Below are 13,830 nucleotides of genomic sequence, written 5' to 3' on the forward strand. Positions count from 1 at the left end.
CAGATTCTCATTTATGAATTGCCCTGGGGGTTCGGAGTTGTCAGTGTACAGTAATAATTTACTTTGCGTTTTTGCAGGAGACCTTTGGTATCCCTGACGCGTACATTTTTAGGTAATTGCTTCAGAGAAGTGCCTTGAACACACAGTTCACTACACCTACCATCTTTAGCTCACCCTACCCCCTCGTTGGTATTTTTAGGTCCCATGGCCCTAGAGGGCTGATCTCTATACACATGCTTAGTCAGCCAAGGTTTGTTCCTCCCCGATGCCAGTGGAGGCGTGATGGAGAGACCTAAATCCCTCATTGTCAGCAGAAGACTAGCAGGATGTGATTTTTTTGCATCTCGTAGCCTCACCGGCAATTAACAATAAACTGACACAGCTTTCTTTCAAACCTATCATGTTCTTCTACACAAGATGGGCAACACCTCTTCTGCAGAATGCCATCATAACCATTCCCTAAAAGCTGACTTTTAGCATATGATATAGTCTTGCTCCAATAATGCCTTTTTGGCTTACTTTTAGGTTGCTGACCTCTCCATTTTCAATCCCCATATTGTGTGAACCAAAGCTGGAATTATTTGGATTGTTAGACAAAGACCAGTGCCAGCATCACTCTCATAACTTTCTCAAGGAAACTTTATTATTGTCAGAATAACAATTGGTCCCCACTGATGTCTGGCAAACCCCCCACAATTAGGAGATAGAAGTCCCTGGTTACTACTACAATTTTATTCACGAAAACTATCATTCAAAATTGCGAATGTCTAGCTCAATTTCAAAACATCTGAGATCTTTGGGTGGATAGTCTCCTGACCTTTGATTCCCAACTATTGCAAAACTAAGAATTAATTTGTGTTGTGTGTGGGTTTTTTTTTTATACATGTTCTGTTTTTTATTTCCTCTTCTCAGTCTGAAGTGTTGCGGATCTAATCACTGCACTCGTCTGACATTTTGACCATGGATTTGGTTTCTGATAATCACTCCTGATGTCTTATCTAGCCGGAGAGTCCTTTATATCTTTCTGCTCCATGGATATGTTCTCCAAGGTTCAAATTATATGACTACTGTTTTTTATAACATACACTATACTGAAAAAAATTCTTACCTGGAGTAATATATGGACTCACTCCTCTGAAAAAGCTCTGTTCGAAACATACGTCGGGGTCTGTGGGCCTTTCTTTGGTGGAAGCTTTAGATTATATGGTATGTGACACGTTATTATAATCTAAATTGTCGTATCATGGTTTTATACCCTATACTGTTTATGTGATATTAAAACGTTATTGCACCATTATCTATATGTATGATTTAATTACCATTACTATGCCCTAATCCAGATTTGTTCCTTTCCTTGTAGTTTGCTTGTACATATACTCTCCACCATTTTACTATATATTTTTAACAATGTATTTAATAAACAACATTTATTTTATATACTTATGTGATCTTTCATCATTTTTTTGTGTAGTCCTACTGTTTTGTTTACTGTATGTTCCCAGTTGCATATCTGTTTTTTTTTACTAATGCATTGCTGCTTCTTTTCCTGCATATTACATTAAACAAATAAAAAAAGAACTTTGTGGAAGGTCTATGGTAGCAAGGATGTGAACATGCTGATGCCTAATTGAGTGGACAGATATCTTTTTTCTCGACCCAAAGTATGCTACCGGGACAGGATGATAGTCATTATCATTCTGTATCATTCTGTTCTAGCAGCATACTTTGGATTATTTATTTATGGAATCTTCACTGTATGATTTCTAAAATTGATTTGTAAAGCATTTCTTATATTGTGAAAATGAAAATGGTTAATTCCCGAGGTAAATTATCTGATGTTTAAAAAAAATTGATTTGTGAGTAAAATAGTTTCCATATTCTCGACACACATTGGTTTCTCCCCTGTATGAATTTTTTGATGTCTAATAAGAACTGATTTATCTGTAAAACATTTACTACATTCTGGACATGTAAATGGCTTTTCCCCAGTATGAGTTATCTGATGTCTAACAAGTTTTGAATTAGCTGTAAAACATTTCCCACATTGTAAACATGGAAATGACCTTTTCTTTCCATGAGTTCTCTGATGTTTAACAAGCTCTGATTTCTGTGTAAAACGTTTCTCACATTCTGAACAAAAAAACGGCTTCTCCCCAGTGTGAATTCTCTGATGTGCCACAAGATGTGATATTTGTGTAAAACAACTCTGACATTCTGAACATGAAAATTGTTTTCTTGAGTGAGTTTTCTGATGTTTAAAAAAATTTGATTCGTGTGAAAAATATTTTCCACATTCTAGACAAAGATATGGCTTCTCCCCTGTGTGAATTCTCAGATGTTTAAGATAATTTGATTTGAGGGTAAAATGTTTTCCACATTCTGGACATACAAATGGCTTCTCCCCTGTATGAATTTTTTTATGTCTAATCAGAACTGATTTATCTGTAAAACATTTCCTACATTCTGAACATGAGAATGGCTTCTCCCCACTATGAATTATCCGATGTCTAACAAGTTTTGAGTTAGCTGTAAAACCTTTCCCACATTCTGGACATGAAAATGGCTTTTCCTCTGTGTGAGTTCTTTGATGTTTATCAAGATGTGATTTCTCTGTAAAACATTTCTGACATTCTGAACAAGAAAATGGCTGCTCCTCTGGCTTTGTTGAGTGAGTGTCCTGATGTATAAACAAATCTGACTTGTGGGTAAAACACTGTCCACATTCTAGACATAAAATGGGCTTCTCTTCTGTGTGAGCTCCTTGATGGTCAAAATTTCTTTTAGAATTGTTAATTTTCTTAACAGACTGTGATGAATCAAAACATTGGAACTGTTCAAAAGTATCAGATGATAGATTTTCACTGTGAAGAGATGGAGGTACCTTTTCTATACTGGCATGCTCTCCATATGTAGCTGGTGTGCTACCATGATCATCTGCTTGAAAATCTGAAGATATGTGTTCTTCTGAGCTCCTGGAACAGTCAACTGCCAAGAATAAAGCTAATAATATTATGATTGAAAACTGCCTTGAAATCATAGTATTAATTATATTATTAATAGCGTTAGTTAAAAAGATTTACAAGACGCTGGTCCAACCGCCACTTTGAGAGTCCATGTCCGCAAGACCACCACACTGCAAACCTCGCACAACCTGGAAGCATTCCCAGCTCTTCCGTTGATTAACTGGCTCAGCGACAAGTCAGGCCTGAGTTGTACCACAATGATAACGTTGCACCAGGACGACTCATGAAATTAAAAGCAAGGACTGCCAGCAGGTAGAGTGAGTATGAAACGATTATTCCTGGCTCACTGCGTAATATAGTAGGTGCTCAGAAAAAATAGCAAGTCTGATAGAGAACGATTCTGGCACACTTAGAGGGTATATGAAAAAAAGAAACTCTTGGAATGCTTAAATGGTTTTATTTGTGCATAAGTCAAAAAAATGATGATAATTCATCCATCCAACGTTTCGACCTTTTGTAGGTCTTTGTCAAGGACAAATTTATCTATATGAACAACTGTGCAGTGTATGTTGTATAATATGAGGACATCACCATGGAAAAATGAATAGAAATGCAATCATGTATATGCCTTTCTCCGTTTATACCTTATGCACTGAAGAGGATAGGTGGTAAATGGTAGAGACCTTTTCCAATGGGAATATGTTGTGAAATATGGACAATTCTGAAAAAACTGTTTAGCTGTCAAAGGTGGGTACCTCAAGACATAGAAGGAAGTATCGTGTTTTCCTTCACTGATAGTTTCTCAGTTGCCTCAGAGGAGAAAAAAAATGTTCTGAAAATGCAGAAAGTTTTTTCAGAATTGGTCGAAACGTTGGATGGATGAATTATCATCATTTTTTTGACTTATGCACAAACAAAACCATTTAAGCATTCCAAGAGTTTCTTTTTTTCATATACCCTCTAAGTGTGCCAGAATCGTTCTCTATCAGCAGGTAGAGTGAAGCACACATGGCCGTGGTGTGGTTGCAGTGGTGAATATTTTTCACCAACTGTAATTATGTATAAACTTTTTTATACAAATTGTAGTAAAAATCAAATGATTAAGGCACCATTCATATATTGTTTTTTTTGTCTCATACACAAAAAAGGACTGATTGTCATCAAAGTTTAATTCTAAACAGCAGTTTTTCATGTGTGAAAATACCAAATTTTAAAGATTAATTGGTAAAAATTGTAAAAAACACAGATGATACACGACTTGTATCCATGTACTTTTATAATCGAACCAATGGTTGGAATGGGCAAGTTTGGTCCCAAACTCAAATGAAAAATGGACGTTTCCTCTCTTTTTTGTGGATACTCAGTACACCTAAAAAAAACGTGAAAAGCAGCATAAACTATAATGCATTTGTGTTCTGTACATGGAAAACACGGAGAAAACACAATTGTTAACAATGGGATGCTGAATGAGGCCTAAGACAATATTATGGACAGCAGAGACTAAAGGCTACTTTACACACTGTGATATCGGTCCCGATATCGCTAGTGTGGGTACCCGCCCCCATCTGTTGCGCGACACGGGCAAATCGCTGCCCGTGCCGCACAACATTGCCCAGACCCGTCACACATACTTACCTGCCCGGCGACGTCGCTGTAACCGGTGAACCGCCTCCTTTCTAAGGGGGCGGTCCGTGCGGCGTCACAGCGACGTCACTGAGCGGCCGCCCAATAGCAGCGGAGGGGAGGAGATGAGCGGGACGTAACATCCCACCCACCTCCTTCCTTCCTCATAGCGGCCGGGAGGCAGGTAGGGGAGCTTCCTCGTTCCTGCGGCGTCACACATAGCGATGTGTGCTGCCGCAGGAGCGACGAACTAAATCGTTACTGCTGCAGTAACGATAATCGAGAATGGACCCCCATGTCACCGATGCGCGATTTTGCACGTTTTTGCAACGATGCAAAATCGCTCATCGGTGTCACACACAGCAACATTGCTAATGCGGCCGGATGTGCGTCACAAATTCCGTGACCCCAACGACTCCGCATTAGCGATGTCGCAGCGTGTAAAGCCCCCTTAAAAGTCTATCATTTACATTATGAGGTTTCATTTTTAACATCTCTGCTAAATGCATTTTTTTCTCATGTTCACCTTTCGTGTGCCTGCCAATTCTTTCTAGTTATACGTTAAGTGTAACGACTTTTGCAATATCAGACACTTTGTGACATGTGTCTTTAGTACTCAGTGGAGTCATAACCTGCTACAAATGTGATGTGTATAGCCAGATACCAGCTAATGGCAGCATTTCTGTGCAATCTTAGCTAATTTCTCATATGAAATGGTCTTCAGTTCCCTAATTTGCTTGAAATATGAGTGCACACATGATGCCAGCGACCCAAACTGTCAATCAAGCAGAAACTTCCCTGGTCAATACAGAACCCGAGAGTAAGGCTGGGGCCACACGGGGACTACTGCGATCCCCTTGCATGACACTCGGCTCATGCTGGCAGTACAGCAGAGCCGAGTGTCATGCGTGTGTGCTTGCAACTGAGGTCCGTTCGTGCGAGCATTCCTCAGCTGCGGGGGGCGGGCCGGCACTCAGGAGGGGAGGGAGGGATTTATCTCCCTCTCTCCTGCATAGCCGGCTATTGCCATTCTCGCACTGCACTAGCGGTACACCGGTGTACCGCGAGTGCAGTGCGATTTTTCTCTCACCCCATTCACTTGAATGGGTGCGAGAGAAAGAGTCTCAGCTTACAATCGCAGCATGCTGCGATTGTTTTCTCGGTCCGATTAGGGCTGAGAAAATAATCGCTCATGTGTGCTGTCACACAGGCTAGAATTGGTCCGAGTGGAATGCGATGTTTTATCGCACTCCACTCGCACTGTTTTTCTCGCCATGTGGCTTAGGCCTAATTGGGACAGTATGTTTCATCTGAACAAGGTGACCTAACCCCTTTAATGCATTTTTACAATTGTGTTTCTCAGTATTTTGGATGGCTGAGGTCCTCTATACCTTGGACCTGCTCAGCTGATAAGTTACTAAACCAAGGTTGAAATTCTCATCTAGAATCTAGTATTGGGGATCTGAAGTCAAAATGGTGGAGTTTGTAAAAATATCCCAACCACGGAACAGCTTAAAAAAAAATACCGTATGTTCAGGAATTAAAATTGTAAAATTAATTGACTACGTTTGACAGGGATTTATAAGAGTTTAGAAAAAAACAAAAATATATTTTATGTTCTAACAATTTTATATGCTGCATATATACAGTAATAAATATATATATATATATATATATACACACATACTGTGCCTACAAGTAGTATTCAACCCCCTGCAGATTTAGCAGGTTTGATAAGATGCAAATAAGTTAGAGCCTGCAAACTTCAAACAAGAGCAGGATTTATTAACAGATGCATAAATCTTACAAACCAACAAGTTATGTTGCTCAGTTAAATTTTAATAAATTTTCAACATAAAAGTGTGGGTCAATTATTATTCAACCCCTAGGTTTAATATTTTGTGGAATAACCCTTGTTTGCAATTACAGCTAATAATCGTCTTTTATAAGACCTGATCAGGCCGGCACAGGTCTCTGGATTATCTTGGCCCACTCCTCTATGCAGATCTTCTCCAAGTTATCTAGGTTCTTTGGGTGTCTCATGTGGACTTTAATCTTGAGCTCCTTCCACAAGTTTTCAATTGGGTTAAGGTCAGGAGACTGACTAGGCCACTGCAACACCTTGATTTTTTCCCTCTTGAACCAGGCCTTGGTTTTCTTGGCTGTGTGCTTTGGGTCGTTGTCTTGTTGGAAGATGAAATGCCACCACCATGCTTGACTGTAGAGATGGTATTCTTGGGGTCGTATGCATTGCCATCCAGTCTCCAAACGTCACGTGTGTGGTTGGCACCAAAGATCTCGATCTTGGTCTCATCAGACCAGAGAACCTTGAACCAGTCTGTCTCAGAGTCCTCCAAGTGATCATGAGCAAACTGTAGACGAGCTTTGACATGACGCTTTGAAAGTAAAGGTACCTTACGGGCTCGTCTGGAACGGAGACCGTTGCGGTGGAGTACGTTACTTATGGTATTGACTGAAACCAATGTCCCCACTGCCATGAGATCTTCCCGTAGCTCCTTCCTTGTTGTCCTTGGGTTAGCCTTGACTCTTCGAACAAGCCTGGCCTCGGCACGGGTGGAAACTTTGAAAGGCTGTCCAGGCCGTGGAAGGCTAACAGTAGTTCCATAAGCCTTCCACTTCCGGATGATGCTCCCAACAGTGGAGACAGGTAGGCCCAACTCCTTGGAAAGGGTTTTGTACCCCTTGCCAGCCTTGTGACCCTCCACGATCTTGTCTCTGATGGCCTTGGAATGCTCCTTTGTCTTTCCCATGTTGACCAAGTATGAGTGCTGTTCACAAGTTTGGGGAGGGTCTTAATTAGTCAGAAAAGGCTGGCAAAAGAGATAATTAATCCAAACATGTGAAGCTCATTGTTCTTTGTGCCTGAAATACTTCTTAATACTTTAGGGGAACCAAACAGAATTCTGGTGGTTTGAGGGGTTGAATAATAATAGACCCTCTGAATAAACTTTTCACAATTTAAAAAAAAAAAAAAAAGAAATAACATTCTTTTTTGCTGCAGTGCATTTCACACTTCCAGGCTGATCTACAGTCCAAATGTCACAATGCCAAGTTAATTCCGAATGTGTAAACCTGCTAAATCTGCAGGGGGTTGAATACTACTTGTAGGCACTGTATATATATGCACTGTGATAACCGTTGTGCTTTTGTGGTGATAGGAAATCAGTTATCACCTCTCATGAGTTCACTCCTGGACCCTAGGGCTCCTTTAGACATCCATTAATGGCATACAAGTGCTATCCATGTTTTCCACGACTAGTACTCATATCTAGTATAGTCTCTGGGGCTGTTCACAGATCTTTTTTTTTGTGGGCCAAGTTGTCCACTTAAAATCATGAAGACATGATCCGAATGTTGGATTAAATTGCCAACACAAGCCAATAGGTCCGTGAGAAAACAAGGACAGTACTTGGATGCCATCTGAGTGCTGTACGATTTTCACAAAATGCTAGTTAGAAGGTTGAGACACTTAAAGAGGTACTGTTGAAACTCGTCCTAAACTGGGATGACAATGTGATGAAAATGTGAATAAAATCCCTGATGAAACTGCGACCACTTTTTCCACGTTTAAACACTTCTGATGTTGCTCTCTGGTAATTTATATATTATTTGATAGGCAGCAGAGCAAAATCAAAGAATCTGGTAATATAAGAAGAAAGAAGCCGACAAATGTGTTCTATGGGGCTTTACCTTAAAGGAATAGGTTGGCCACTACTTTAAATGACGCTTTCATGCAAATTAACAGCCATATATAAGCATTTAACTAAATATTTTGCCAAATTCTGCTGTAATCTGAGCTGTTTTTGTGGTCATGATCTTGAGTTGAGAATCTCCTGGCTTCCTGTGAAGTCATGTCAGGTTCTACCTCAGTAGCACTGCTCCTAGAATTATACTCATCTACCGCTGCCTTCATCCTTTTCCAGTGGTCAGTCTGCGGCGAAAATGGACCTGTCAGCAGATCCAATGTTGCATGTAGCATGATGCAAGTTACTTTTCAATACATCTCTATGAGAGCCTCATTTTGCTCTCAAATAGATGCAGTGAGTGCTTGTGACACAACTTCTGACTTCTGGCCTGGGAGAAGTTATGGGCACAAGAAGGCGCCGCGGGCCCGGAGCAGCACCAAAAATGGATGAAAACGCTAGAGAGTGACTATAAGACTAGGGGCGAGGGGCTTAAGGGTACTTTACACGCTGCAATCTCGCTAGCGTCACAGCGACGTCACACGGCAGGAGTCCAATAGAAGCGGAGGGGCGGAGATGAGCGGGACACAACATCCTGGCCACCTCCTTCCTTCCGCATTTCCGGTGGAGTTCGTCGATGTGTGGTGCCGCAGGAACGAGGAACAACATCGCTAAAAAGCAGAGAACGATTTTTGGTTTCAGGACGACCTCTGCGCGGCAAACGATTTTGACCGCTTTTGCGATAGTTTAAGGTCGCTCGTACTTGTCACACACTGCGATATCGTTAATGACGCCGGATGTGCGTCACAAACACCGTGACCCCGATGATAATTCACTAACGACATCGCAGCGTGTAAAGCCCCCTTTACACCACTCCAGTGCAGAAAAAAACCAAAACACTGTAGTGGAGCTTTACTTCAAGAGATAAGTCGTGGATGTCTACCAAGAGTAATAGGTGGAAAGTTTCTTCTACTGAATTTGAAAGCATGTATTTAGGCCTATACAGGATTACTGAAATCATTAATCCAGCTACTCTCCATCTCCAACATCCTAATTCTTTCAAGATTTGCAATATATTTCACGATGCTTTGATTAAACTACATCGCTCCTCTGTACAACCAGCAAACACTTCTCCAGTTATTGTTGATGATCATCACGAATATGATACTCAACAGATTATTGATTTACTGTAAAGGTTGAGGACTGCCAATACTGCCCCTGTAAACCCTGATGCTGCTTATACCAGGCGGATCCAAGCCACGTTACATGGTCGGTGTCTACATCTAATTGCAGAAATATGAAGTGACTGGAGAGACAATAAAAGCACAAAATAGTGTCTTATCCGGAGGATAAATGGGGGTGAACACACTCGAGAAGCTCACCTTGTAGAGTTGTGAGAGTCACAACCAACTGTAATCGCACATGTGACATGGCTGCTGCAGTGCCACATCCAATGCAGAAGATAGGCATTGTGAAGACAGGGTAATGCCACACTGCCGTGATAAAAGACAACCCAGGAGGATAGATGGTAATTTCTTTCTCTACACGTTTCGGATAAGGCTCTCTCCTTCTTCAGGAAAATCACATACCCACCTCAAGGAGAGAGTCTTTTCCAAAACATGTAGAGAAATAAACCACAATCATCCTGTATTGTCTTTTATCATAGCAGCACAGCATTACCCTGTCTTCACCAAGCCTATCTTCTACCCCTAACTGCAAAATCCAGAGCTTGCTCCAGTCACTGCAGTTTAACCATTCAATTGCCGCTGTTAATTTTTAACAGTAGCATTTAAATCACATCATTACTAAAGCATGAGGACCCATTAAATTACAATTTCAATATATACTGCGGTATTACTGTGTATATAGTATAAGCAAGCAGATGATCGCAGGTCCAAATCCCCTAAAAAGAATAACTGCAAAAAATATATAAAAAAGAAAACCCTCAAAAAAACCAACAAAAAAAACCTGTAACACCGTGGGTGTCCCTGCACTCCACCCGCCAGGGACGCCTATGTGTTCCATGCCCCAGCCATGAAGCTGCTCCTAGTCCAGTCCCCTCTGCGTCTCTTTGAAACCATGGCCTGCGCATGCAACTCCGGTCTCCTGGGAGCACGCTATTGTTGCAAGCTTGCGCACTCGCCGCATCTTAACACTAGAAGTCCCAGAGAGGGGTCATTTAACATTTCTACCATTGGAAACCTATGGAGCTCGAAATTCCTGGGACTTCTAGTGTTAAAGGGGAAGTGTGTGCACTCTAGATGTGTCCCCAACCAATGGAAAGGGATCACTAGGCATTTAAGGCATTCTCCCCTTTGACAGGTGCCTGAGCAATATAATTTAGTGTCTTGATTATACTATTTCTACATTGTCAAGGCCCCTGAACCCGCGACTTTCCAGAACCTGTGTCTGTACCCTCCCTGCACCGGTACGTGTGTTTGTACTAGTCCGTGTGACCCTGTTCCCTTTCCAGTAACCTTCATCTTTCCTGTATACCTGTACCCTGTATCTTGGAATACTAATATGTTCTACAATTGGTTGTTTTTTTAAAAATCATAACATGTTCCTGTACTAAGATAATCTTATATATGTGTCCCTGCTATGTACTGTGTAATGGCTGTGTCTGACCATACAGTGACATGGTCTGGTCATACCACATGAGCCAGCGGAGGAAGTAAAAAAGTATACAGACATTACAGCACAGGATAGCAAAAAATTCTTTCTTTGAGGTAAAACAAATTTTAAAACAGGCACCTCACAAAAATAATCAGCTATGATCTCATCCAGTAATGTGTTTATACTCTCTTGGTTCCTCTCCTGCCCAGGAGATGTGGTATGATCAGACCATGTCGCTGTATGGTCAGACACGGCCATTACACAGTACATAGCATGGGCACATATATAAAAGATTATCTCAGCACAGGAACATTTTAATAAAACACATCCAATGTAAAAGCAGTGAAACTATGGAACTCTCTGCCACAAAATGCTGTAATGCTTAATTCCCTACTAAAATTTAGGAGAGGCCCAGATGCCTTTCTTGAAAAATACAATATTACTGGTTATGTGCACTAGATTCTGCGATGGGGCGTTGATCCAGGGAACTTGTCTGATTGTCGGGAAGTATTTTTTGCCCCTAATGTGGCACTTACTGTCTGTCACACGTTTTTTTTTTGCCTTTCTCTGGATCAACATGTTAGGTTAAGTCCTGGGTTAAACTTGATGGACTTGCATCTACCTTCCACCTTAAACCTTATGAATTGGGGAAAGATCTACTGATTAAAATGAATGTTAAAATTAACTTTGTTCATGGGGGTTTGTCATTTCGATCTTTGGACTGAAGAGCATGTGTCCGCTATAGCCAATCATTGATCACAGCGGTGACCCAGAAGTCTGTTCTATGGCCATTTACTGACAGCAGCAATTTCATGCCTATAATAAACTCAGCACAGAATGTATGAACCCTGTTTTTTCTGTAGGGACAAAAAACCTTCTTTTTAATTTGGCTAATTGAAACTTTACAATTCCCACATCAAATGTTTCTGCTAGAATAGATCTACACCCCAAAATGTTTGTCTAATGTACTATAAAAAAAATTCATCACATTATTGCACCATTCAGTGACTACTACTCACCTGGATAGCCATCTGTAAGAGCCTCCCCTTTACACCACTCATCAATCCTCTCATATGTTCCTGCTGTATTAATATAAGTCAGGTTTTCACCTTTGGTCCGATCTTCATCCTGAATCAAATATTGTAAAAGTCACATAAAGATGGAAAACTCATAAGAAATAAATTTATAACAGAAAAAATTCAATTAGTATGATGACCATAAATGACACATCAGTAAATATCACATATCTGCTGGTCTCCTGTATAAATCCAACATGTCGAGTCCTAATTCTATTCAGCAGTCTCCAGAAAAAATTGTGAGAAGATCCAGACATTAATGTCTAAAGGGGGCTTAGCGATATCGCTGGTGAAAGCACCCGCCCCCGTCGTTTGTGCGTCACGGGCAAATCGCTGCCCGTGGCGCACAAAATCGTTAGGAGCCGTCACATGGACTTACCTGCCTAGCGACGTCGCTGTTGCCGGCGAACCGCCTCCTTTCTAAGGGGGCGGTTCGTGCGTTGTCACAGCGGCGTCACTAAGCTGCCTTTCAATAGAAGCGGAGGGGCGGGGATGAGCGGCCGTAACATCCCGCCCACCTCCTTCCTTCCTCATTGCCAGCGGCCGCAGGTAAGCTGTAGTTCGTCGTTCCCGAGGTGTCACACGTAGCGATGTATGCTGCCTCGGGAACGACAAACAACCTCCGTCCTGCAACAATCAACGATTTTTAGAAAATGAACGACGTGTCAACGACCAAGTGAGTATTTTTGATTGTTAACGGCCGTTCGTTGGTGTCACACGCAACGACGTCGCTAACGATGTCGGATGTGCGTCACGGAATCCGTGACCCCAGCAATATATCGTTAGATACGTCGTTGCGTGTAATGGGGCCTTAAGATCAGCTTTATCCTGTCATCATGTGATTTATTCTTCCCCCCAAAATCTTCTTTCTGGCTTACTTTTAGGTTGCTGACTTCTGTATTGTCAAGTGTGTGAACCGAAGCTGGGATTATTTGGGTTGTTAGACAAAGACCAGTGGCAGCATCACAGTCGAATATTTCTCAAGGAAATTTTATTATTAGTAGGAATAACAACTGGTCTTCACTGATGGCTGGCAAAGCCCTGGTTAACATTACTATTTCATACCAGAAAAGTGTTTTCTAAAATAGAGAATGAATAGTTAAATTTCAAAAGGTCTTAGGACTTTGGGCGGATAATCTCTTGACTGTTGACCCTTGTATCGCAAAAGTAAAATTTCATTCTTGTGGGGTTTTTTTATACATGTTCTGTTTTTTTTCCTCCCCTCTTCTCCATCTAAAGTGTTGCGAACGAAATAACTTCTCAAATCTTTTGACGTTTTGCCCATGGATTGAGTCTCTGATAATATGACAATCTCTTTCCTAGTCGGTGAGTCCTTTATATTTTTCTGCTCTATATTTTCTCCCAGTATGAGGATGAAATAATATGAATTTTGTTTTGTTTATGTAGCCAGTAGAGATGAGCGGACCCGTTGAAGTTCGGTTTGATGGCTTCATCTGGACTTCAGATAAAGTTCAGTTTGGGACCCGGACTTTACCTGAACCCCAATGGAAGTCAATAATTGGGCAGTTCGGGTCTCCGATCACATACAGCCAACAATAAACAGAAGACTTGGGGAGCGCGGATGGGCAGGGTTTTTCCAAACCTGCAAGTGGCTTGCATTGGGTTGAGCATCGAGCACAGCGAGCCTTGCATGAGTGGTGTTCATATGTAAAGAATCCAAACTCCAAACCCTGTTTTTTTTTGTAAATTCTGCATTTGGTACAAACACTGAACATGGAACCTTGGGTTTGCTCATTTCTAGTAGCCAGTTATTTGATTGCATATCTGTTGCTTACTAATGAATTTTTACTTTTTTTTATATTTTTTCACATGTTTAATAAAGCAAAT

General features: G+C 41.2%; 1 protein-coding gene across 1 annotated transcript in view; it reads right to left on the bottom strand.

The window, feature by feature from the left end:
* Positions 1-435: 435 nt before the first annotated feature.
* The window catches only part of LOC142312830 (uncharacterized), a 35,130-nt gene continuing 21,735 nt past the window's right edge, over positions 436-13,830 (bottom strand). Inside the window, exons 8-9 of the mRNA XM_075351816.1 lie at positions 11,926-12,034; positions 436-2,985 (exon numbers count right to left, since the gene is read on the bottom strand). Coding sequence (XP_075207931.1) covers positions 1,829-2,985; positions 11,926-12,034 — 1,266 coding nt within the window. The 3' untranslated portion in view covers positions 436-1,828. The remainder of the gene's footprint in view (positions 2,986-11,925; positions 12,035-13,830) is intronic.

Source organism: Anomaloglossus baeobatrachus, chromosome 5, assembly GCF_048569485.1.
Source record: "Anomaloglossus baeobatrachus isolate aAnoBae1 chromosome 5, aAnoBae1.hap1, whole genome shotgun sequence".
Lineage (NCBI taxonomy): Eukaryota > Metazoa > Chordata > Amphibia > Anura > Aromobatidae > Anomaloglossus > Anomaloglossus baeobatrachus.